We start from the raw sequence: 22570 nt of genomic DNA, 5'->3' as shown, positions 1-22570 counted from the left end.
GGGGGCCTGGGGCTGTATAAAGCCATAGAGACTGATGCCCACAGCTGCAGAGCAGTCTGGGAGATGTTCACCACCCAGACACACAGCAGTGCCCCAGACACACCATGGCCTGGCTTTCATTCTGCCGACTCCATCGATAGCCGCAGGAATGTTTTTAAGCCAGGCTGGAGAAAGAGAGCTACTGTTCCTGTCTGTGCAAGGGCTGAGCTGGATGGGATTTCGGGAGTAATTGCCTTGACAGCTTCAAGCATTGGGACTTTGTGAGTTTCCACCAACGCCTTTGCTCTGAACAATCACATACAACAAATCATTTTAATGTGTGCCCTATTTTATGGAGACATTTATTGCCGAAACGTATGAGAATCATTTACTTTTTTAAAAAAAAAAAAAGTTAAATCTAAGGAGCGAAAACTGCAGGGAATTAAGGTCTCATTTTGTGACAGAGAGGATGGTGGCAGATCAAAGGGTAGCATCAGCATCTAAACAGCCCAAATTCTGCATGAACCGATGCCTGCTGCCTTGGGTGGGTCAGCTGAGGGCAGAGCTTTAATCTGATCTTTCACTCACAGCCGCCTCTTGTTCCCACTGAAGTCACTGGGAAGTTTTCCATGGGCTCCCTTGGTGGGAAGGCATCCCCTTACTGGAGCACCCTTCCAGCAGGATAGCTGGAGGTGCTTGGCCAAGGCTGCTGAGCCATGTGGGTAAACTCTTAGAGGTCCAGCTGATCCAGCTGAGCTGCCCAGGCAGGGACGTGCTCGATGCTTGTTCTCCCCGAAGGCTCACGTCCTTATGGGCTCTCAAGGCTGATAAATGCTAAGAATAGGCAAGGAAAGGATGACATGGCTGTGTGGCACTGGGAGGTGGGGGATGACCCGACCTGTCAGGAACAAAAGCACTGAGTGGAGATATGGTCTTGCTTCCGGTCCAAAAGCAGTGATCCTCTGAAAAGAAAGTGATGTTTGAAGGGACTGTGGAGCAGCTTGGCTGCACCAGGAATTTGCTGATCCAAACCTCTCAGTAGGAAGAGTCCCATTTACTCCAGTCCAGCTTTTCCTCTTGCTCAGCAGTTCCCAGGGAGCCATCCATCATCCACACCATGTGGGTGATGCAGTCCTGGACACTTCCTGCAGGCATCTGTGCATTTTTGGCCACCCATCTAGCTGGGTCTACCAGCAACAACAAAGAGTTGGTCTGTAACACTCAACTGAAATCTTTAATAATGGATGGTTTGAATTCCCAGTCACACCAGTGAAGCCTCCCATGCCTGTCCTCCTGGAACTTTCCATCTTCCTGACTCTCAGGTTGCTGAGACAGGTGGTGGATGCCCCATCCATGGAAACATTCAAAGTGAGGTTGGATGGGGCTCTGAGCTACCTGATCTAGTAGAGGATGTCCCTGCCCATGGCAGGGGATGTTGGACTAGATGGCCTTTAAAGGTCCTTTCCAACACAAACTGTTCCATGACCTTGCACTGCACATGTTACAGCTTGATAAGGGAGGAAGGACAAGCTGCAAAAAGCTTGGGAGAATGAAGCTGGGGAGAATGAAGTAAGTATGACAGATAGGTGTCCTACACAAAAGCCACTGGCCCACAGATGGCTACCTAAGGCAGAGAGGGGAAGTTTAAGGGAAAGTTCTGGGGAGCTTTGCAGAACCAAGATTCTTTCTCCATCCCCTAGACGTTGGCCCTTCCCTACTTCTGTCTGCATTCAAGTATTTTCTGCCACAACTGGACCAAGCAGACAATGAAGTCCGTGGCCTTCACGTTTGTTGCCTCCTTTGGTGCCAGTTTATGCCCTAAGGAGGGCTTCTGCTGGTTGCTCTGAGCTCTCCTCAGCAGGACTCCACCCCTGGCTCAGCTGTAACCTCAACACACTGCTTCTCTTTTTGGGGTCAGGAACAAACGAGTGGCTGACGTGCCTGGAGGACGGTCTCTGGTCGCTGCCCGAGGCCTACTGCAAGCTGGAGTGCGACGCGCCGCCCGCCGTGGCCAACGCCAAGCTCCTGGTCCCTCGGTGCCTGCAGGGGAACCACGACGTGGGCTCGGTCTGTCGCTACAAGTGCAAGCCTGGATACCACGTGGCTGAGAACGCGGTGGACAAGCCCAGGAGGTAAGTCTGCGGCAGGTCTGTTACCACTCCCTCCTTCCTCCTCTTCTCCCAGCGTGAGCAAGGAGACAGTCCGGAAGAGCTGAATTGAAGGCAGTGTCTTGCTCTGATCATACAGATTTCTTGAAATACAAGAGGCATTCCTTGGCTTAGGTGAACAAGGTGTAATCTTGTTGTGTATGTTAAGCGCTTTAACCCAAAACGTGCAAATTTTCCTGTGCACCTCCAACTATTGGTCACTTGGTGAAAAATCAAGCACCACATTAAGTGTTTGCAGACTCCCAGGTAATTAGATGTAAGAAGGTGTGAGAAGATTCCTAGAGCTTCTGTCTTTCCTAAAAGTGGTGAAATATAGAACAAGGCACTGTAAGAACGAATGGCTGCCTTTTGTCAGGGTTAACATTTTACCCCCTTGCGCCTCTTGGCTAAATTTAATCCCTAGCACTGGCATTTCAATGGGAGAAGATTCTTCCCGATGCTTTGGGGAAAAATTCCTGGTGGTTCACTAGCCCTGCTCAGCCAATATCGCGACACTGGGGGGTAAAGCAGCATTTTGTCTGCGACGCCTCCAGCCGAAGTCCCCACTGGGTTTGGTCACTAAAGATTCCCTGGCACTGGCTGGGTCCTCCCCAGAGTCTTGATTCTAGCCCAGATCAGGTAATTATGTGCTAATTGTTTAATGCCCCCTTCCAGTTTTAATTGGATGCAGACTTCATCTCTACTTTGCTCTGGGGTAGGGTTGTTGTGCAGTGGAAAGCAGTTGCCAAATTTCTTGCCTTGTAATGAAGGAAGTGGTTTCTGTAAACAGCTTTTCACAGTGTTAGCAGCATTTCTTGGGCCAAGGGGAGCTGAGCAAATGATGATTATGGCTGTGATCACATGGACTGCTTTGCAAACTGCAGAGCAGCTTGCATGCCTGTGGCACTTCAGGCACTGGACGTGCAAACAGATCGACTGAGCTTGCAAAGTTAGGCCACCTCTGTCCTGCTGCAGCAACTGCTGGTAAAAAGGATGTCCTCTGGGAGATCCTGGGGCTCCTCTGATGTGTGATTAGGTTCCCTATGGGTCTGAGCAGCTTGTGAGACAAGTCAAGGAAAACTATGTGAAGTGGTTTGCATTTTCATAGCATTGCTTGTTGACATCTCATTTTCATGTTTGTTGTTATTATTATTGTTATTGTTGCTGCTATTTCATCTGACATCTCTGATGGTGGAATACAAAAACCACATAAACAGAAAATGCATTGCTTTCTTATCGTGCAGACTAACTCCTATGTGAGTGGCCTAATCCCAAGCAAAAACCTCTTCTTGGAAGTGTAAATGTCATTGTACGGTCTCATCTGGAGCTCTGCATGTACACTCAGCACGAGTACAAACTCCTTGGCATGGTGTAGTAGCTACTAGCCAGTAACTGGGCCAATCAGCTGCTGGATTGCTGGAAATCCTTCTGGTGTCTCAGCCCTGGCAGGGAGAGGACGGAAGCTGCCAGAGTGAGAAGTTTCTTTCTTTGATCAGGCCAGTTTTGCAAAACGTGAGGTGATGGAAAGCTCTGCAAGTGACTGGCACTGGTGGGGTGCAGGTTCCCAGTGTGCAAGCAAGGGCTGAGCTGATGACTGGGACATCAGGTTTTAGGGACTTCTGCTGTCCTTCTGGGTTCAGAAAACTGAATTCTTGATCTATTGACTCCCTGTTGTCCATCAACCCAGCAAGCATGAGCCGTGGTAAAGGATTTAGTGCCATACAGGTGTTGATGGGTGCAGGGAAGCCAGACTCTGTGTACTATGAATTGAACAAAAGTCAGGCATGATCCATGACTGATAGTGAAGATGCCTCATGCCCACTACCTAGCTCAGCCTTGGTAATATAGTCAAACTGCCTTTGAATTATTCTTCTCACTCTAGCTTTGCTCCTCATGTGGCAGCACTACAGTGCCCACCTTATGCAGGCCTGAATCATGGGTGGGATCCAGCTGTCTCTGTCCAAGCCAAGATGATCTTGGACACAGATGTTCATGCAATTCCCTCACTTCTGTTCTGTTAGTTGAATTTTACTGGAGAAGCAGTAGGGATGCTTAGAAGGTGATGAGATCACAGTTGAAATTCACTTCCCATAGCATAAGTGGAAGAGCAAGGGGACGGAGAAATATCTGTTGTCTCAGAGAATATGCTTTTCTCTATCAACCTGGGTGAGGAAAGGCCGCTGGGAAATCACTGCTTGTCAACAAGAGATCCTTGAGGAAATACTGGTTGTGTAATCAAGATCCTGACAGAGATTTGCTGCCTTTCTGCTGGCAGCATCATCTGACTGGCAATGCTGACATGAAGGGTAAAGATTCCTTGACTAAAGGAAATGTGTTTTCAGCCTGGAGAAGCCACGTGACAGGCAGGTTTCCAGCTGCCAAAATATTTCACTTCTAATCCCAAAGTAAGGGTAACAAGGGGAACTTAATGTATGCATTTGTGCTTTGTGATGGGAGCTCTCTGGATTTAGGCGGGATCTGTTCAAAGGCAGCAACCCACCTCATGGATCACATAAAGACATGAACTGTCAGGGAGAAATGTTTGGCATCACCCACAGCTGCAGCATTGAAAAGTGTTGGCCTGAAAGTCAGGGATCAGGTACTTTGGGGAAAATGAACATCACTCCCTCAGTTCTCCTTGCTGTTTCTTCCACCATGAAGTGCCATTAGAAGCAGATCTCCAAAGCCAGGAATAGACAAAGCCAGGTTGGATGGGGTTTGGAGTAACCTGGCCCAGTGGAAGGTGCCCCTGTCCGTAGCAGGAGGGTTGGAATAAGATGATCTTTAAGGTTCCTTCCATCCCACAACAATTCCATGATTCTATGATAATGTCTAGGAGATCCTTTAGAGGAGCACTTTAATGCTGAGAGCATGGTCTCAATCTGGGGACCAAAAAGGTCAGACCCTGCAGAGGGCTTATTTCACTTGCCCATTGTGGGATAATTCCCTGCAGAGAAGAGAATTGGGGATCTCAAAGCTGCCTTTGTGAAGGGTTGAGCCTCTTCTTCTAGCCTGAGGGAATGAGGCAAAGAAGAATCTGGCACCCAGGTCTTTTCAGACAGCTTTTAAAGTCTCAGCCTGCATTTTGACCAGAGATCAATGGAGCACAGCCCCCTGATGAGCTTTCATGGAGGTGTCAGCCTCTTTGCCTTCTCTCCCTTTTCAAAGACTACAGAGACCAGGAAAGAGGAAGAGGAGGCGGGAGAACGTGGAGGAGAAAATGGGACTGGAAGGAGTTAGCACAAAACAAAGTTCAGAGCAGGCCAAGCAGGACAGCCTGACCCAAGTGCATCCCAGTTTAGCAGAGCACTAGGCACATCTGTGGGGGGCACAAAGGCACGGGCTGCTCACTGTCTCTGCCCACGTCTGGCCCCTTCCAAACAGAAGGCAAACACCTGCACAGGTGTGGGAGCCAAACAGCCAGGTAAAGAAAACACAGGCTGTCATCTGGGCTCCCCTGTTACTTCCACCTCTAAGGTCTCTGATGAAGATTTACAGTCCAGGTTGCCCAGGCTGTTTGAAGCACAGCACTGGAGGGTCCTACAACCTGGTGTATCTTTCTTTCAATTTACAAACAAATCTCCCTCTGTCCCCTCTATTCTTTTTGAGGATGTCAGTCTCCTGCCATGGGAGAGGAGGTTTTAGGCTCATTTATCACCACTCCTGTCCAGAAAATCTAGTCCCCCCAAAGCTGGCTGCCTCAGGAGATGGCTGGATCCCACCCAGGCTCCTGCATGCACAGCTCCTGGAGCTGGGTGAGCACTCATGCCTTCACCTCAGATACAGCCCTCACTGGCCTCAGATGCCTTCCCTGCCTCCTCTACAAAGTAGGTGTCTGGTTGGAGGGTGAAGCATTGACTCCAATTTTCCTGCTTCCTTGTTAATCCTCAAGCAATGCCGCTAACCCAGATCAGAAGAAGCTGGGGGCGAGGGGGGTGGGCTGGAAATTTCAAGCTCCTATGAAGTTGTGTGTATTTACGTACACACTTTTTTTTAAAAGCCTCTGCCTTCCCTTTTTCTGTGAACTGCTCACTTCATAGGTGTGGCAGTACCCACACGCCGCCATCTGCCCCGGGGTCAGCCCGGGCCAGCCATGTTTGAAGTCCCTGCACGGATGCTGGGGGTGGGGTGAGCCTCCACAGCAAGGTGGTCTAGGGGGGTGCAGGTCATGGAGAGGTGTGAGAGGCCGTGCTCAGTGCTGGGTCACTCCAGCCCCACATCAAAACAAGGAGCCCCGGTGAGGATGATGGGGCTGCAAACCACGCCCTGCACCTGTGCAAACTGCGGCTCCCACCACGTCTCCTCTTGTGCTTAACCCTTCTGCCCAGGTCTTCCCGGGCAAAGAGCCTCTGCCACGATTTGGAGAGCAACAGGGAGGTGCAGTGGCTTCATCAGTTATACCCCAGTGGCCAGTGGGGGAGTGAGAAATAGCGTGTGGCTGGGATGCTCCTGGTTTGTCAAGGAGTTTGCTTAGTGCCCAAGGCATCACTTGTTGCAGTGAGACTTCACACCACCTGTTTGCTCCTATCTCCATAACCCCCAGTGATTTACCCCTTGCAAGTCATACAGCTGGATAACACCCTGAGTACCAGGAAGTTCAAGAAGGAGAAAATGCTACTTAAAGGCCTGGACATCCCACATGGATTAGTACCTCTTGGCATGTGCTTTTGCTCATGTTTCAAGTTGGGCAGAGCAAAGCATTCAATCAGGTTTGGGAGGAGGTAAGGTCTGATGGAGACATCTTTGAAAGGCAGTGACTATGATCCCCATGGAAAGGGCAAGCAAAGAAAGTTAAATTAGGAATGGAGTAAAACCACAGATGCCTGCGCTGGGATCCAGACTTACTCCTCCTCACCAGCCTTCCAAAACACTACATAGTTGCAGTTTCCTTAGTCAATTCAAGGCTCCTGCTGTCAGGGTGATATTGCAGCACCCCTCACTGCTCAGGTGCTCAAACCACGGCCATCCTTGTTTCTGGCGTGGGTTGGTGGGAAGATTTGTGCAGAGCTCTGACAGTGGACTTGCTGCATCCCATTCCCTACCTTACCTGCCTCTGTGTTACCTGCTGGACCCCACATTCACCTCGGCAGGAACCCACCATCACTTTATACACTCTTCAGGAAAAACAGATCCCTAATTCCTGAAGGCAGAAGGGAGCTGCAAATATTTTAAAATAGGAGAGTGCTTCAAAAAGCTCAAAAATTTCACATCCAGGAATTCCCAGCAGAAGTGTGATGGGGATGGGTACCAGCTCCTGCCTCAGGCCTGGCAGAGGGGTGCAGGTGCTGCTCCAGGCTGTGTGACCCTGCACCGTGTGTTGGGAGGCACATGGGTGGCCCCACACACTGTCTGCTGCCTCTTGAAACAAGGGGCAATTTAATTCTTCCCCCCAGGTGTTTCTCTAACCCAGTTACCCCACTCCACATACCTGTGGCACGCTATAAACTCCGTAACACGGCGCCTGGAGCCCAGCCTGCTGGCACCTAGGGTGAGAGAGGGCAGGGGCTGGCAGCTGGAGCAGGCTGTCTAGTAAAGGACAGGAGTGGGGGAAAAACCTCATTAAGGATGGAGCAATGGGCTCTGGCTCAGGTAAAGCCCATCAGGGCGCTGACATGTCCTCTGCTGGAAGAGCATTCCCTGGCCAGCCCAATGCCTCACCATTTTTGATGCCTCTGTGTAAAAGATGTGGTGTCTCTCTCGCTGCCAAGGAGGGGAGGCTGGAAAGCGGGTGGGCTCCACTCCTGGACTTTTTCTTTTCTTTCTTTTCTTGGCAAGTAGTTCGTGCCTGGGCTGTTTTAGCAGCACGGGATGGTATTGGTCTGCTGTGGCACGGCAGCCCCTCAGCGAGAGTGGGATTGACAGATCTGGCTGGAGTACAAAGAAGAGCCTCAGGAGTAGCTGGGCACAGGCCAGAGGATTTACTGGTGGAGGCAAACTCCATCCAGCAAAGTATGTAGCTACTGGCTGTGGGACAAAGCAGCCCAGGACCCACAGGGGCTGCCAGGCAGAGAGGAATGGTTCAGGGGCACCACGAGAAGCTAGGAGCAATGGGGTGGTGAGTGCAAGGGAAAAGCGTCCAGCACTCCTAGATCAGTGCAATCCCCTCAATAAGGAGAAGAAAAGGTCCTTGTTAAGTGTGGACTGCCCCTTTGGAAGGACTTGCCTGTGGTGAGGTGTGGTTTGGTGAGAGGGAAAGCCCCACACATGGCAGGTCTGATCGTTATCCAGGAGCAAAGTCTTCAGGCTGCTCCTGACATCTGTGGATGCCTGGTACAGCCCGGGTGGTGTGTGTTTGTGGTGCTGAAGCCCAGCCTCGTGTCTGTGTTTCCCCAGGAAGTTCCTGAAGGTCCAGTGCCTGGAGAGCGGGCAGTGGGAAGAGGGTCGCTGCGTCCCCGTGGTGTGTGAGCCCCCACCTCCCGTCTTTGAGGGCATGTACAACTGCACCCACGGCTTTGAGCTGGACAGCCAGTGCGTGCTCAGCTGTGAGCCACAGGGACAGCAGGTGAGTGTCTGGGGGGAGGCAGAGATCAACCACACCTTGTGTTACAGAGCACCTGGAAAACACAGGGCTCCCTGGGCCCCACAACCGCTTGACCATCCCAAAGGCCAAATTCCCTTGTACCAGCGATGAGCAGGTGCCCTGTAAGCCCAAAGTTTTCCTTGCTGGCTACCAGCCATGGCACAGGGTACACCACTTCCCGGGAATGCTCTTCTGCTCCCTGGGGACTTATCTGGAAAGCAGTGGTCCTAAGAAAGTCGACTTGTTTTGGGAGATAAGGGTCAGAAAGCCTAGGTAGAGGGTCTCTAGTGGGTCTTGGGAGCTGCTGTGAGTGCTTTCAACCAGGATGGTGGGCAACCTTGCTGCAATAGATGTGCTCACCAAGGAGCTTCTCTGAGGTTGGAGGCTGCTGCCTGCCAGCTCTTCCACCTTAGTGCCTCATCCAATGCACAGAAAGAGCCTTGTCAAAAGAAGTGTGGTTGAATCCCTCTGGTGGGATCCGGCAGCAGCTGGAAAACAATTGGCTTTCTGGTCAGTACACACAGGCTGGATCAGATGGCTGCAATCCAGCTGCTCTGGGGAACTTCCCTCTGGACTGCCCTGGCAGGAGGGGTGTCCTTGCATTGTGCCCCCCTGGAGCTGGGCAGTGCCCAGGCAGGCCAAGCTCGGGCACTGCGGGCAGTGACCCTGTCTGCTCTCCCTCTGCTTTCCAGGTTCCCATTGTCTGCACCAAGGAAGGCTTGTGGACAGAGGAGTTCAAACTGTGTGAGAGCTTGTGGGGCACCTGCCCACCACCCCCGGAGCTGAACTTCGTGGAGTACAAGTGTGAGCAGGGGCACGGAATAGGTGAGGGCACGTGAAAGCCAAGCAGAAAACCAAGCTTTATGTTGACTCAGGGCTCCCAGAGAGCTGAAGGTCACAGTGACTCTTCTTCTTTTACCAATCCCCATTAAATCTGTGACAAATATCCTGTTTTCTCTTCAACAGGGATTGCTTTAGCCTTGTTCATGTCCTGATTGTACTCATGGCCAAGACACAAAGTTAAAGCTGGCTCCAGCATAAGCTCTCTCCTTTCAGAAGCAGCAGGGACTTGTCTCTTGGGCAAACCCAGCCCTTTACAGTCATTTTCCTGATCTGTAGCCCTCCATCCCAGCTGAGGTCTCTCTGCTTGCTACTGCTGCTGATGTTTGCAGGGTTAATGTGACAGGTCCAAGATAAAAGCCACAAAAGCTGCAGTGACAATTGTGTGTAACGGGGCACTTTCACCAGATGAGGGACCACATCATCCGTTTCTTTCTGCAGGACTTGGGTCACTTTATGCTTTCAGGAAAAGCTGCAATGCTCAGGCACAGTTGTTGCATCTTGTCTGGCATCCCCTCGGACAGGGTGCTCGAGCAAAGCCTGCATCGCTCTGAACCAAACACAGCAGTCATCCCAGTCTGATCAAACCAGGCTGAGGCGAGTCTATGTAATGGCAGGGACTGCTAAGGTTAAGCTTTGGACAGATCTGATGTCAGGCTGGGGTTAAGGCTGAGATCTACCTGATTTTCCAAGATGGTTTTTGCAGCTTTTATTCGTCATGGGAAGGCAGTGGGAATTCTGCATGGCAGAGAAACTATGAAAAATGCTTCCTAATATGTCAACAAACATCCCATAGCATCCAGGCCAGACTTATTTTCATGCTGGGTCCCATGACCAGCCATCAAGCTGTGAATCTGTCTCTTAGGTTGTGTTCGGTTTTCCTCTCATCTGGGAGAAGGGAATTGAGCACAACTCCTGCAGGCACTTGGATAGTTCAGGATTTGGAGAAGGAATTGCTATTCCAGGTTGGGAGGAAAAGGGTCCCCTCTACATCTGTCAGTACCCTCAGTGAGGAGCCTGAAATCTGGGTTGGTGCCCTCCTGTAAAACATCACTTCCTGGTTCCCGGTTTGGTCCTCAAGGCTCTCTCCTCCCCCAGGTGCTGTGTGCACACCTTCCTGTGTCATCCCTCCCAGTGACCCCGTCATACTGCCCAAAAATGTCACTGCTGAGACAATGGATCACCGGCTGCAACCCACCAGAGTCCAGGTAAGAGGAGAGATGGATTCCTCTAGCAAGGGGGTTGCTGGCAGTATAGAGAGCAGCCCCCCTCCTCTCTATCTGATATTTTAAACCAAGAATATTTTTGCCTTGGGTGAAGAAGGGTAAGACTTGGAAAGACAAGCTACTGCACAGCCTCCTGCTCTCCCATACCAAAGTTCAGCATAAGTTACCAGCTCCCAAGCCAGCTTTCAAGGACTTGTAGGATACCACAATAAATGAATTTTACTGCAAGAATCCCGCTGATTTTTCAGGACGTACTGTGTGCCTAAACCTGCTAAGCTGCTGTTTATTGTCAGCCAGTGTGCCGGGAGAGCAAAAGCTGCCCCTGGCACGGTGTGAGGAGCCTGGGTCCCCAGTTACCTGGCAGCAGAGATGCAAGCCCAGGCAGGCATCTCCCTGCCAAGGAGGAGGCAGGGCACTGTCAGCTGAAAGGTATCCCTGGCCGCCAGGACTCGCTGGCCAGCCGCTTGCCTCTGCTGCTGGAACGGGGGAGCCTCTCCCTCCCCATCTCTTACTCACTTTGTAGGCAAAGCAGCTCAAATAGCTCAAATAGTTTGGATCCTCATGGCACGACTTTCCCAAAAAGCTGCTGTGCCGGGGTAATATTTCTTAAAATAAAAACGAGATGCATAAGGAAGGAGGTGGAACAAAGAAAAGCAAACAACCTTCACAGGAGCCAGTGCTCCCATCCAAACGCTCTCCCCTCCTCCTGGGAACCCACAGGAGGCCCAGCATCGTGCCTGTGGATACTACTGAATCAGACCCATGGCGGATGGCTGCCGGGGGGGGCGAGGATGCCTGGGCTCTGTGGGATGGTTAAGCACGAGCCTTGGAAGGAGTCCTTGCCTTTGAGGGATCGGATGGCTTGGCCCATGGAGGCAGTGGCGTTCGGCTTCCCTTTCACCACCGCTGTGGGCTTTCGTGCAAGGGAGGCATTTTGCAGAGAGGAGGGGGAGGGAGAGGAGACGTTATTTTAAGAAGCAGCGCTGCCCCTTGCCAGGAGCTCTCTCTCCCTGGACGGTCTTGTTTTCCTCTCTGCCCTGGCTTCTGTCTCTGGTCCCCACTTTGTCCCCCAAGTATCCAACAGTTTTCTGTCCTGGGAGCTGCTGTGCTCCTGAGGTGATGGAGAAGATGAGGAGAACAACACATGGAACTGCAGAGGCCGCTCAGGGAGGGCACAGTCCTGTTTTGCATTCAGGTCTGATTCATTGCATCCCACATCCGAGCAGGTTTGTCCCTCTGCCCTTATTTCCCAGCCTGGAATATGAGTATACTAGTATGAGTATGCTAAAATGGCATCCAAGTTGCACAACAACCACATACAAACCACCCCAATGAGGTTGGGATGCACAGATCTTCTGGACTGAGTGGGAATTGGTGAGCTCAGCCAGCATCCTCAGCCTCTGCCCCATCAGGATGGCTCTCTGTGGGTCTGCTCTCCCTGCACCACCTGAGCATGACCAGGACCTCATCCTGCTCCAGCCCCATCATGGTCCTGACCAAAGACACAGCAGAAGGACCTGCAGCAGCTCTGTTTGGGCACAGCTACCCCATCCCTAGCTGCTGTGCCACCTGGGAATGCTGGAGCTGGTCTGCCTGCCACTGCAGATGTCAAACAGGAGGCTGGGAGAGAACATACCTACCCCTCTGTGTGACTCCTGTGCTGCGAAGGGCATCCTAGGACACTTTCACAGGCCAGACGCTGTTTTATGGGGCCTCAGATTTCAAAGCCTGCCTGAGCTTTACAAGGAGGAAATTGCATGTGCGGTGGGGCTTTTCTTCCCCCTGTGTAATCATGAGTGTTCCCCACAAACCCCAGCTGAACGAGCGGGACGGCGTGTTCCAGGGCCGTGAAACCGAGCCCTTCACATCTTGCTCTTGTGTCCATCTGGCTGCAACAGCTGAGTTTGTGCCTCGTAAATGCCAGAGAGAACCTCAGAGTGACCGTGAGTCTGGTGTATCTGCTCCAGGTCAGGTCTGGGGAGATGAGTCCTTCCAGGACGCAGTTTTTGGAGCCTGAGCAGGCATCAGTGGGTCAATTGATGTCGAGCGATGACTGGCTGAGCCCCCATCCTGTATGAACAAGAAGCTTGTGAATCCAGCGTTACATGGGGAGATGCTGGCAGACTCCAGCCTGTCATTGTTTCTGCAGCAGCAGCACCTGGACAAGTCAGACACCGTGTGGTGGCAGTGCCATCTAAACCCGCTTCTCTGGTGGTCCCTGCCATCTCCCTTGGTCCTCTTCCAGTTTTGTATCACTACAGAAACATAGAATCATTAAGGCTGGAGAAGACCTCCAAGACCAAGTCAAACCAATATGCATCTGCATATCCACACACGTGTGTGTGTGGGGGGGGTGTGTGTCTGTGGCCTCTGCCTTGAGCAACACACCCTTGTCAGTGGGTGATCCAGCTGCAGGTGCCCTGGGTTTGTTGGGCCTCAAAGGGTGCAGCGACAGTCCTGGGGGGTGTAACTGCTGTTCTGCCCCACAGAACAGTGAGCAATGCAGTGTTGTAGGAGACCCTCTAGCTCCAGGAAGCACTGGTGGCTGTTTCCCTCCCTCTGCCAACTCACCTAACAGCTCTCTTCTCCTTCCCTCCCAGAACATCGTGTGCACGGGCAGGCTGCGCTGGTACCCCGACCCCTCCGCCATCCACTGCATCCAGTCGTGCGAGGTAAGCCCTCCCTGTCCCCAGCACGAGCTGCCTGCCCCTTGCAGGAGAGCTCCTGGCAACGAAGACTTGCTCCAGCACAAAGCCAGATGGCTTTGCCCTCGTGTTTGCTCTGAGCTGGGCCAGGTCTTGCTGGATGAGTGGAGATAAAAGAGGAAGCGTCCTTGGGTACGGTCTCCCCACAGCCAAGGGCGATGCTGGGGAGCAAGAGCTGCACAATAACCCATTTCCTTGCCTGCCTGCTTCTTGGCCAGCCCAGGAAGAATATTCTAGCAAAAGGATTTCACTGGCAAGGGGTATCCCCCAAAAGCCCTAGCTGACTCCAAGCTGGAATATTTCCTTAACCAGAACCGCAGTTCTAGAGTAACATGGGTCCAGAAAAGCCCTGTGTGACTCACGCGTCCAACCCAAACAACCAGGATTTCCAGCCTTGTACATGCAAAACAAACTGCTCCTGAAGAATCTGCAGACAAAGAATTCCTTGCAGAAATTGGTTAGCCACTCATTTCGCTTTGAATAATGACCAGGCAGGAGAAAATCATAGGCAGCCTGGAGTCAGTTCGCAAAGGAAATTAAAAATAGGCAGTCTTTGTCAAGCACTAGTTGTTATTATGATTGAGGATAAAAGGAAAAAGTGGGGGAATTTTGGAATGTTGTATGCTGAAAATTTGGGATTTTTACCAAAAAGGAAAATGTAAATGGAGTTTGCACACCAAAAATAGCTTTGGGTTTTGCTGATGATATTTTTTTATGTGCTCATTTTAATGCGAATGATTGCTTTTGCTCCCCAGTTCTGCCTAGCTCAGCTCTTTGTCGACTGAAGTGTGGGAGAAAGGGCAATGCTGCAGGGGGCATGTCCCCAGGAAGGAAACCTCATGGTCTACAGAAGGTGCAGCAGTTATTTCCCGAACTCGTGGCTGTGTTGTGCGTGTCTGCTGCAAGACACAGGCAGAAAGAGTAGGGGAATGAGGTGCTGTGTACTAGAGGTGTTTGGTGAATGAGTACCAGAGAGTAGTTAGTGATGGATCCTCCAGCGTTTTGGGAGCTCCGGGTCTTCTAAATCACATCTTTTAGCTCAGATCTGGAGTAACGTATTAGAAGTGGGATGGCTTATGTGGAAGAGCAGCCCAGATGGTTGTGGTGATCATCTCTGTGGTGGTTCTGCGAGCAAGGGAGATCTTCGCCTTGTGCTCTCTGGGAGCTGGTCCTTCCAAAAAATAAGCAGATGGGGTGTGAGGTACTCCTTCTTCCCTTCCTATGTGGCTCAGGGGACAGAAAGCTGGTACTCCCTTATGGTCAGGTACACCAGATTGACCTGTGTTTCCTCCTCTGTAGTCCCTGCTCCTCATCTTGGGTCTGTGTCTTCAGTGAGAGTTCCTGTAGGGAATGATGAAAAATGCTAGCTTATTTGTGTGTGTGAGAGAAGGACACTGACTGCTTGAAGTCCCAACATCTCACTGTAACAGTTACTGTCTTCTCATCAGCCACCCAAACATGGTCATGGCCAACATGGCCTCTTTCTCTTCCTGTTTGCTGGTCACTCCCTGTTCTTAGAAAGCAATTCTAGGCAGCACTCTTGGCATACAGGAGGTTAAGCAAGACAAAATCTGTCCCACTAGTAGATGGAGAGAGTCCACGCTCTCCATCACCTCTGTGGACTTTTTAATGCTTTTTCTGCTTTCAATTAATATTTCATCAGGAATGACCAAGCAGTCAGTACATGCTCTTCCATCTGAGGTCTCACTAAAGCCCTGTACAAAGCTTCCTTGTGCTGGAAACATCTCTTTTGATGGGACACAGGACTATATCTGTTGTTCCTGCAGTTGCATCAGTCTGGCAGCTCAGATATCCTGAGGTCAGCAAGTACACCCAGATCTTTCTCTACCTCCTTTGTTTCCAGCTGATGAGTGCCAGGCTAACAGCAGATGTTTTGCCATCAGTACAAGAGGTTGCCCTTCAGTTTTATATGAGCGAATGTCATCTTGTTTCTCTCTCTACTCCTTCAGGTCATCTAGCTATTTGTTAGATATCCTGACCCCCTCTGTGGAACAGTGCCTACTTCCTTGTTAGCAGTTTCATCAGTGCAGGCCTATTTTTAAGGTCACAGTCACTCGCTGTAACACTAATGAAGATTCATCCTCAGATAGTTTCTTTCACCCTGATGCTCCCCTTTTTGATACAGCTTGCAGCCTCCTCCTCATCCCTGTTCTCCTCCTCCTCACCTCACCCATGCGTGTCTGATTATTCTTTTCATTGTGTTTCCTCCTACAGTGCTGCAAATTGTTAAGGTTGAACCAATAATGCAAATCCTCCTAGATAACTTTTTTTTTTAACTTGTGTTTTACAGTAGTCATTGTCTTGCCAAAAAGAATAACTCTTACCAAAAGTGTCTCGTTCAAAGTATTGCTCTGGAAGCTGCTACTTGGCACTGGGAAGAAGGGAGCTGTTATCAGTCTCCCCATTTGACCACAGAAAATGCCCTGAATGTTGTTTCCACCTCATCTATGCTGGCTTCCATCCTCATTCCTATTCCTCTCCTGCCCCCATCCTTGTGACCATTTCACTTGGAACCCAATCTGTTGGGGGATATGGAGGAAGACATGTATCAGACAGAGGGAGACACTGCATGGTGCTCCCCCACCTCACATGGTTCAGCTTCACTGGACATGTCCATGGGACAGGTCCAGTCCCAGGTTCCTCCTCGTTTCACAGGAATCCCTCAGTGGAGACACCTCCTTTAAGAGCTCAGACTCTGCCATCCACTGGGCAGTGAAAATGCTATTCCAATGGACTGTCCATGTCAGCTCAGGTCTGAGTCACCCCTTGGAGATTCCGTTGTCTCCCCATTGACTGCCAAGTGTGTGTTGGATCAGGAAGCTTTCTCTTCTGGATGCCTCAGTGAGGGGAACAACCCTACATAAGAGAAATCCAGGCCACCTGGCAGCTTGTACCGTCTGTCCCTACTGGAGTCACTTCAGGCCGGGGCATGGGAGCAGTAGCCAAGGCTCAACCTTCCCAGCCCCAGCTGGAGCTCTGCCTCACATTGGAAAGTCCAGGTCACCATGCAATGGCATTGGAAGGACTCTCGCTCATCGTTATCCTACGCTGGCGGTGGATCAGCCTGCCTGCTCATCCCTCTCACTCCTCTCCCCACCTCCCTTCTCTTTCCATTAATCTGGTCGTCCATCTGCCTCCCTGTCTCTCGCTGTGCCTTGCCAAGTTCCCCAGTGCAGGAACAGCAAGGCACATATTTTGGCGAGGGAGGGAGGGAGGGATGCAAACCCTTCCAGGAGCCCATCAGGAATACGAGTTAGTGCCGAGCGCGCTTCGCCTCTCGAGGGCCAGCGGAACATCTCGTCCCCTGCCATCAGTAGAAAAACAGATGGTGGCACCAAGGGAGGGGGCTTGGGGCTGTGGGGAGAGGGGAGTGGAGGAGGAGAGAAACCCCTCCTCCCCGCCATGCGTTGGGAGGAGGTGGTTTTGGTCCTGGTGGTGTGTTCAGCCGCCATGAGGGAGGGGTTTGTGGTATCTGGGGCACATTCTCCTAAGCCATTCCCAGGTGACCACCTCTGATAAATCCTCTTCCTGTACCCTAAAGCAATTGAGGCCGTTGACTTCAGAGGAGTAGTCAACAATCAGTCAGTACAGCAGTCCGGGTTGCTCCCTTGGACTATTCCTGCCATGGTCCAAAATAGTCTGCCTGGCCATGGCTGTTATAGAGCACCTCCTACTCTGTGCAATGCCCTATCCCTGCACCCCTCTACCTCCCACCACAGGGACTCCTGTGGTTCATGTTGTGACTGTGGTTTAGGTGCAAAAGTTCACGTACTTTATCATCATCGTGCCTACCCAGTGTTATTCACAGGGTGGGGTAACCACTGCTATGCTGCTCCAGTGCACTCAGAGGAAGGCAGGCTGCTCTTGCAGGGATCAGAGACAGTGCTGGGCAGGGGTTTTGGGCAGCCAACAAATTGTGCAACATGCTAACCTCATCTCCACCTCCTGCTTCATGTCATCATTACATACACGTAGCAAAGGGTCAATTGGAAGGGACCTTGGCTTGAGCTCTCTGCCTCACACCCTGGGTGAAGGTGGGCCATGCCAGAATGCTGGTGGGAGCATGAGCTGCTGGGAATTTCTCAGGTCTTCCCTGCATGAGGACAAGGTCTCGCTGCCCTCATGCGTGCTGCTGGTCATGTTATCACGGTCGTAAAACACTAATCTGTTCCCTGTTTTGTGGTTTTCCTGAGGTATTACAATGGAAATGATGAAATAGGGATTGAAGTGCGTTTGTGGTTGCAAGTTGTTCCCGAGTCTCTCGATCCAACAGGTAGTCAAGGACCCCGATGGATCCTTGGCTCTTCCCACTGGCATGTTCAAAACCCTCACTTGGCACATTTGTAGCTTGTGTCCAGCATTTGTCAGTCAGGATTAACCCCTTCGAAGATGCATGAAATAGACCTAAAGTCTCTCTGCTGTGCTTTGATGTGATAGGAGACAGGGTGCAACTTGCTCCCTGGGCAAAGCACTGCAGCCAGTCCAGCTGCCTCTGTTCCTCAACATCAGTGGGGCTGGAGACCCTTGGTTGTCCCTCATCCCAGACTTGGGGGCCTCTGATTCTGTACCATGGCAAGGTCAGCACAAGAAACTGGTTAGAAACTTGATGCTGGTGAAATACTCTGCTCTGGAAAAGATTCTGTTTTGTATTTCTGGGGCTTAAGGCAATAAGGACTACCCAGCTTCTCCAAGGAGGCTTTCTGGAGCAACTAGGTATTACAGCATGGCCAGAATTTAGTCACCCTCTCATGATTCTCACATCATCACTCTCTCACCTCTTGCACCAGGCAGTGCTGTATCTTCCACCAGGCTTAATGCAGATGGTGGGGCAGCACGAGGAGCATGGACTGCAGGTAGTGGTCACTTCTGGGTCAGATCTGACCCCTGGCTGGTGAAAACAAAGCCCTTCATGCTGGGGAGGTGGAAGGCAAGATGGGGAGCTCTCTACATACCTGCTGGGTGCATTTTCATGCTGCTCTTGGTTTAAGCAGTCGTAGAATCATAGAATCATAGAATCAACTGGGTTGGAAAAGACCCCCGAGATCATCAAGTCCAACCCTTGATCCAACCCCGCCGTGGTTCCCAGACCATGGCGCTGATGCCACATCCAGTCTCATCTTAAAAACCTCCAGGGACGGTGAATCCACCACCTCCCTGGGCAGCCCATTCCAATGTCTGATTACTCTCTCTGTAAAGAACTTCTTCCTAATATCCAACCTGAACCTCCCCTGGCACAGTTTAAGACCGTGCTCAGTCAGGCTGCATACTGCAGGATGTAGCTATAAGGTAGGATATAGCCTTCCAGGATGAACCCAAAGAAATCTATTCCTCTTCCAAAAATCTCAGTTGAGTAACACTTTTCCTAAACAGTGAGATCTCTGTCCCCCGCATACACATAGAGTGTGATTGTAGAAGCTTCATTTTCTTAAGAGACAAAGCAGAGGGAAATAAAATGATCACACAGCACCATAGTGCAAGGACGAGGGACAGGCATCCTTCCCCTACCTGCAGGGACAGGACCCCAAAAGATGGGGCTCTTTTGTCATGGGTAGAACTACAGCATCCAGGCACACCACCAGTGGTGGTGCAGCCTCAGAGAGGTGGGAGCAGCCTCAGCTTCCCTGAGCCACGTTGTGCCAGCAGCCCTGCACTTGGGATGCCCTGACCCTGACCTACAGCTGCTTTGCTGCCCTCTCCAGCTCAGGTACCGTCCCTCCATCCCCATCCATGTCCCACTTTCCCCTCTCCCAGCAGTCACAGTCGTACAGCCGGTGATACCGAGGGAGTGGAAAACCACTGAAATAAAAATCAATGAGTCGTTTCTGATAATAAACAAACATCCCCAAGCACAGCCCAGCCAACTGCTCTTCCAACACGAATATTCATTCCCCTTCAGCTCCTTCATCCCTCGTACATTGTTTTTCTTTCTGTTTAAGATCTGTAACAAGAACTTGGCAGAAACCAGATACAAGTGGGTCAGGAGGCCCTTGTGGTTTTCAGGGCTTGTTTTCCATAACCCGTTCTATCCTGCAACATATTTTGCACAAATGGCTTGGCAGGAGATCTGATCCATGCAACAGGCGAGCTGCTGAGGGCAGGATGGCAGGCTGGTGCTCGTGGTCTCTTGTGTGTGCAACAGTGTCCTTGGGAATGGTGAGTGCTGGGGACTGTCTCTGGGAGCCACCATGCTTGCCAGGAGCACTGTTGACACATGGCATCTTCCTCTGCTTCCCTCTGCCTGTTCTTTCCTGCTTCTGTTTTTTTTTTCTCCAGTTAGCACTGAGATCAGGGTGTAAAAAAGACAAGGCTAGGGACCTCACTGAGAATACCTCATGGACGTGGATGGTTTTTTGGAAGCAAAGGCGTGCTCTGATGTGGTGTTTATCTACCCCAGCTTTCCATCCCCTTCTTCCCTCTTGTCCCCAGGGACTGTGCAAAGCCCTTTCCACATGGCTGTCTGCTGAGACAGGAGGTCCCTGAGGAACACGGTGCAGAGCAGGACTGGGATAAAGAAGTGCATCCCCATTCAGTAGCCCAAAGTGTCACATGCTCACTTCTGTAGCAGAAATGTGTCTGAGCCAAATGCTGGCCTGGGACACAGAAGCACTTTCAGACACCATGAAGGCAAGACCTGCTGTCCCAGTATGGCCATCTACAGCAGCATTAGGCTGTAGAGCAAGCAGCAGCCTCATCTCTGCTCTCCATCCCTCTTCAGACATCAGTCCTGTCCAACCTCAACTCACACTGATTCAAACAGGGCCCAGCTGTTGTCAGGAATCCTGAGTATGAGGGATCCCTGGAGAACACCTAGACCTCCACAGCAGGGCTGTTGGGAGCTGGGCACAGCAGTACCAGTGATGGCACATGGGCTGAAAACAAATAGCAGGATGCTGCCTTCCAGCCCATCAGCCCCTCTTTGAAGTGTTCCTTCAGGTACATGGAGTATGTCCTCAAGCAACAAGCCTCTGTTTCCTTAGTGAGGCTTGGGGGGAAGGATACTGGAGCCGGAGCAGATGTTTCTAGGGACCCAAGGTGTGATGAAAGCCACCTGCATGCTAAGCTGGTGAATGGCTCAGGGACACCAGCAAGCATAGAAACAATTGGAATTTCTCCATTTTGCTTTCTGGCTGTGTCTGAGGTGGTGGGGCAGGTTCATGGTGTCTCCAACAAACCATCCTACAGGCATGTGCCTCCAAGGGACAGCTACCACGGTTCAAAAGGAGTGGAGGGACAGCTCAGGGGACAGAAACTGGAAGACACAAAAATGGGGAATGAAGCACTAGGTCTGTAGGATTTTGTTTCTCTTTTCTCTTGTTGGTCCCAGGTGTGTCTTCCAAATTTCTAGAATTCTCTTCCTCTGAGCAACGCTCACTCTGCCTCCCTCTCTGCAATGGGCCAGGTAGAGCTCGCTCACTGCTCAGGGTGGCTCAGGGCAGAGAGGCATCCCAGAAAACTTTCTGAGCAGAAGCCAGCCCTGTTCCCTCTCTGTCCCTCCCTGTGTTTTTCAGAGCTGATTTCCTCCTTGCATGCTGGAGAGCCTCAGGAAGGAGAGAGGGAAAGTGAATGTGCTTGGGGTGTCAAAGGGGGGGGGGGAGAAAAAATAAAATAAAAGACACACTACAACAGAGAGAGGGCCAAGAAAAATATTTAATCCAAACAATGAACATTGTCATTTCCTCCCACAGTCTGCATTCCCAGTCAACTTCCCTGGGCAAGCACGGGGAGCCAAGAATGGCCGGGCTCTCTGCCTCACCAGCGTGAGTGTGTGTAAGAAAAGGGATGTGTCCTGGGGACACGGTGTTAATGGCACCACTTTAACTGGCTCCTGTCACAGCGGTGGCCTTAGGGACTGACACTAGCCCCAGTTTTCTGTAGAGGAACAGTGGTTTGGAAGGATGTTGGGCCAGGGATGAGAGGGGAAATTTCCAGGGACCCAGGCTGGGGTGGTGGATGTGTTGGTGCTTTAAGTGAACCAGACGTTTAACAAGGCTTTGGGCACTCTTCAAGTCCTCCCAGGGACCTCCCAGAGCTTTTGGAAATATCTTGGCTAGTGGCTGAGGTGGGGAGGAAGGGAAGGCATCCGGCAGGGAGAAGCTGCCCTCTGTCTCTCCCTGGTCAAGGCTGCAGCCTCTCCATGCTTTCCTTTCCCCACTCATCCCTGCCTGCTCCTCCCTGCCACGGGCATCACCCTGCACCTGGGATGTCGCTTCTCTTGCACATCTTAGACCCGTGAAGCTGCAGCCCTCTCCAGCCTTGGGGCAGCTCAGGTTCGTGTCCCATGGTTCTGTGAGCCCTGGTTTGGGCTGACAACCCCTGCCACCAAAGGGTTGGGGTTTCCAATTGATCTTCCCACCACTAATGACTCATCCACTTCAAGAGCGGAATTAACAGCAGTGAAGCTGATGCACAAGGCGTGGGTCTGAGGGCAGCAGCAGCTTTTCCAGGGCTGATCCCTGCCTGTTTTCCATGTGAAATGGTGGTTTCCCTGTTTCTCTGGGGTGGCCTTGATGGGGACAGCTGAGGATGAAGACACCTGCACCTCCTCAGCTGCAGGGACACACATAGTTGTGTCAGCATGGAAAGGGTCTGAGCTTGATGCCCAAAGTGCCAATTCCCAAAGAGAAAAATGAAAGGACAGCAGAATCCAAGCTGACTTAGAAGCTGCATGAAAGCAAACTCTGCACCCTTCTTGGATGGATCAGCACAGTCACAAAGCCCAAGACCAGGCTGGGAGAAAACATTTTGCTTCTTAAGGCTAGACTTGATTCCCTGAAGCTGGGATCTGGGATTTCAATGGCTGTGGGCAGATAGAAATGACAAGCACTTTCCATCTCAGTGGCAGAGCAGGAGAGTCTTTCAGCTCTTTGGTTACACATTTGGCCTGGTGAATGCTGGTTGGTTTTTTTTTTCTTTTTTCCACCTTCCTCTGAAGCACCTGGAAGGGGTAGTGGCCAAAAGCAAGGTGCTGAGACTTCAGGTCTGCTCAGCCAGAGCAAAACCTGCATTTCTGGGAAATAGTGCTAATCTAACACCTGTGATGCAGCACTTAAATATGTATGACTGATGGAATCTGTGATTTATTCTTCATCTTTCCCTCACCTGTTGCACCCTTTCATGCTCTTTTACACTGAA

General features: G+C 51.2%; 1 protein-coding gene across 1 annotated transcript in view; it reads left to right on the top strand.

Moving 5' to 3' along the window:
• PAPPA2 (pappalysin 2) overlaps positions 1 to 22570 on the top strand; it is an 87389-nt gene that overhangs the window by 58302 nt on the left and 6517 nt on the right. Inside the window, exons 17-21 of the mRNA XM_051793505.1 lie at positions 1898 to 2111; positions 8460 to 8628; positions 9339 to 9471; positions 10585 to 10694; positions 13313 to 13384. Of these exons, the coding sequence (XP_051649465.1) occupies positions 1898 to 2111; positions 8460 to 8628; positions 9339 to 9471; positions 10585 to 10694; positions 13313 to 13384 (698 nt within the window). The remainder of the gene's footprint in view (positions 1 to 1897; positions 2112 to 8459; positions 8629 to 9338; positions 9472 to 10584; positions 10695 to 13312; positions 13385 to 22570) is intronic.

This window comes from Manacus candei, unplaced genomic scaffold (assembly GCF_025592945.1).
Source record: "Manacus candei isolate 608988 ecotype Guabito, Panama unplaced genomic scaffold, ASM2559294v1 h1tg000005l, whole genome shotgun sequence".
NCBI lineage: Eukaryota > Metazoa > Chordata > Aves > Passeriformes > Pipridae > Manacus > Manacus candei.
Note: the sequence above shows the minus strand (reverse complement) of the source record. Positions and strands in the feature narration are given on the sequence as shown.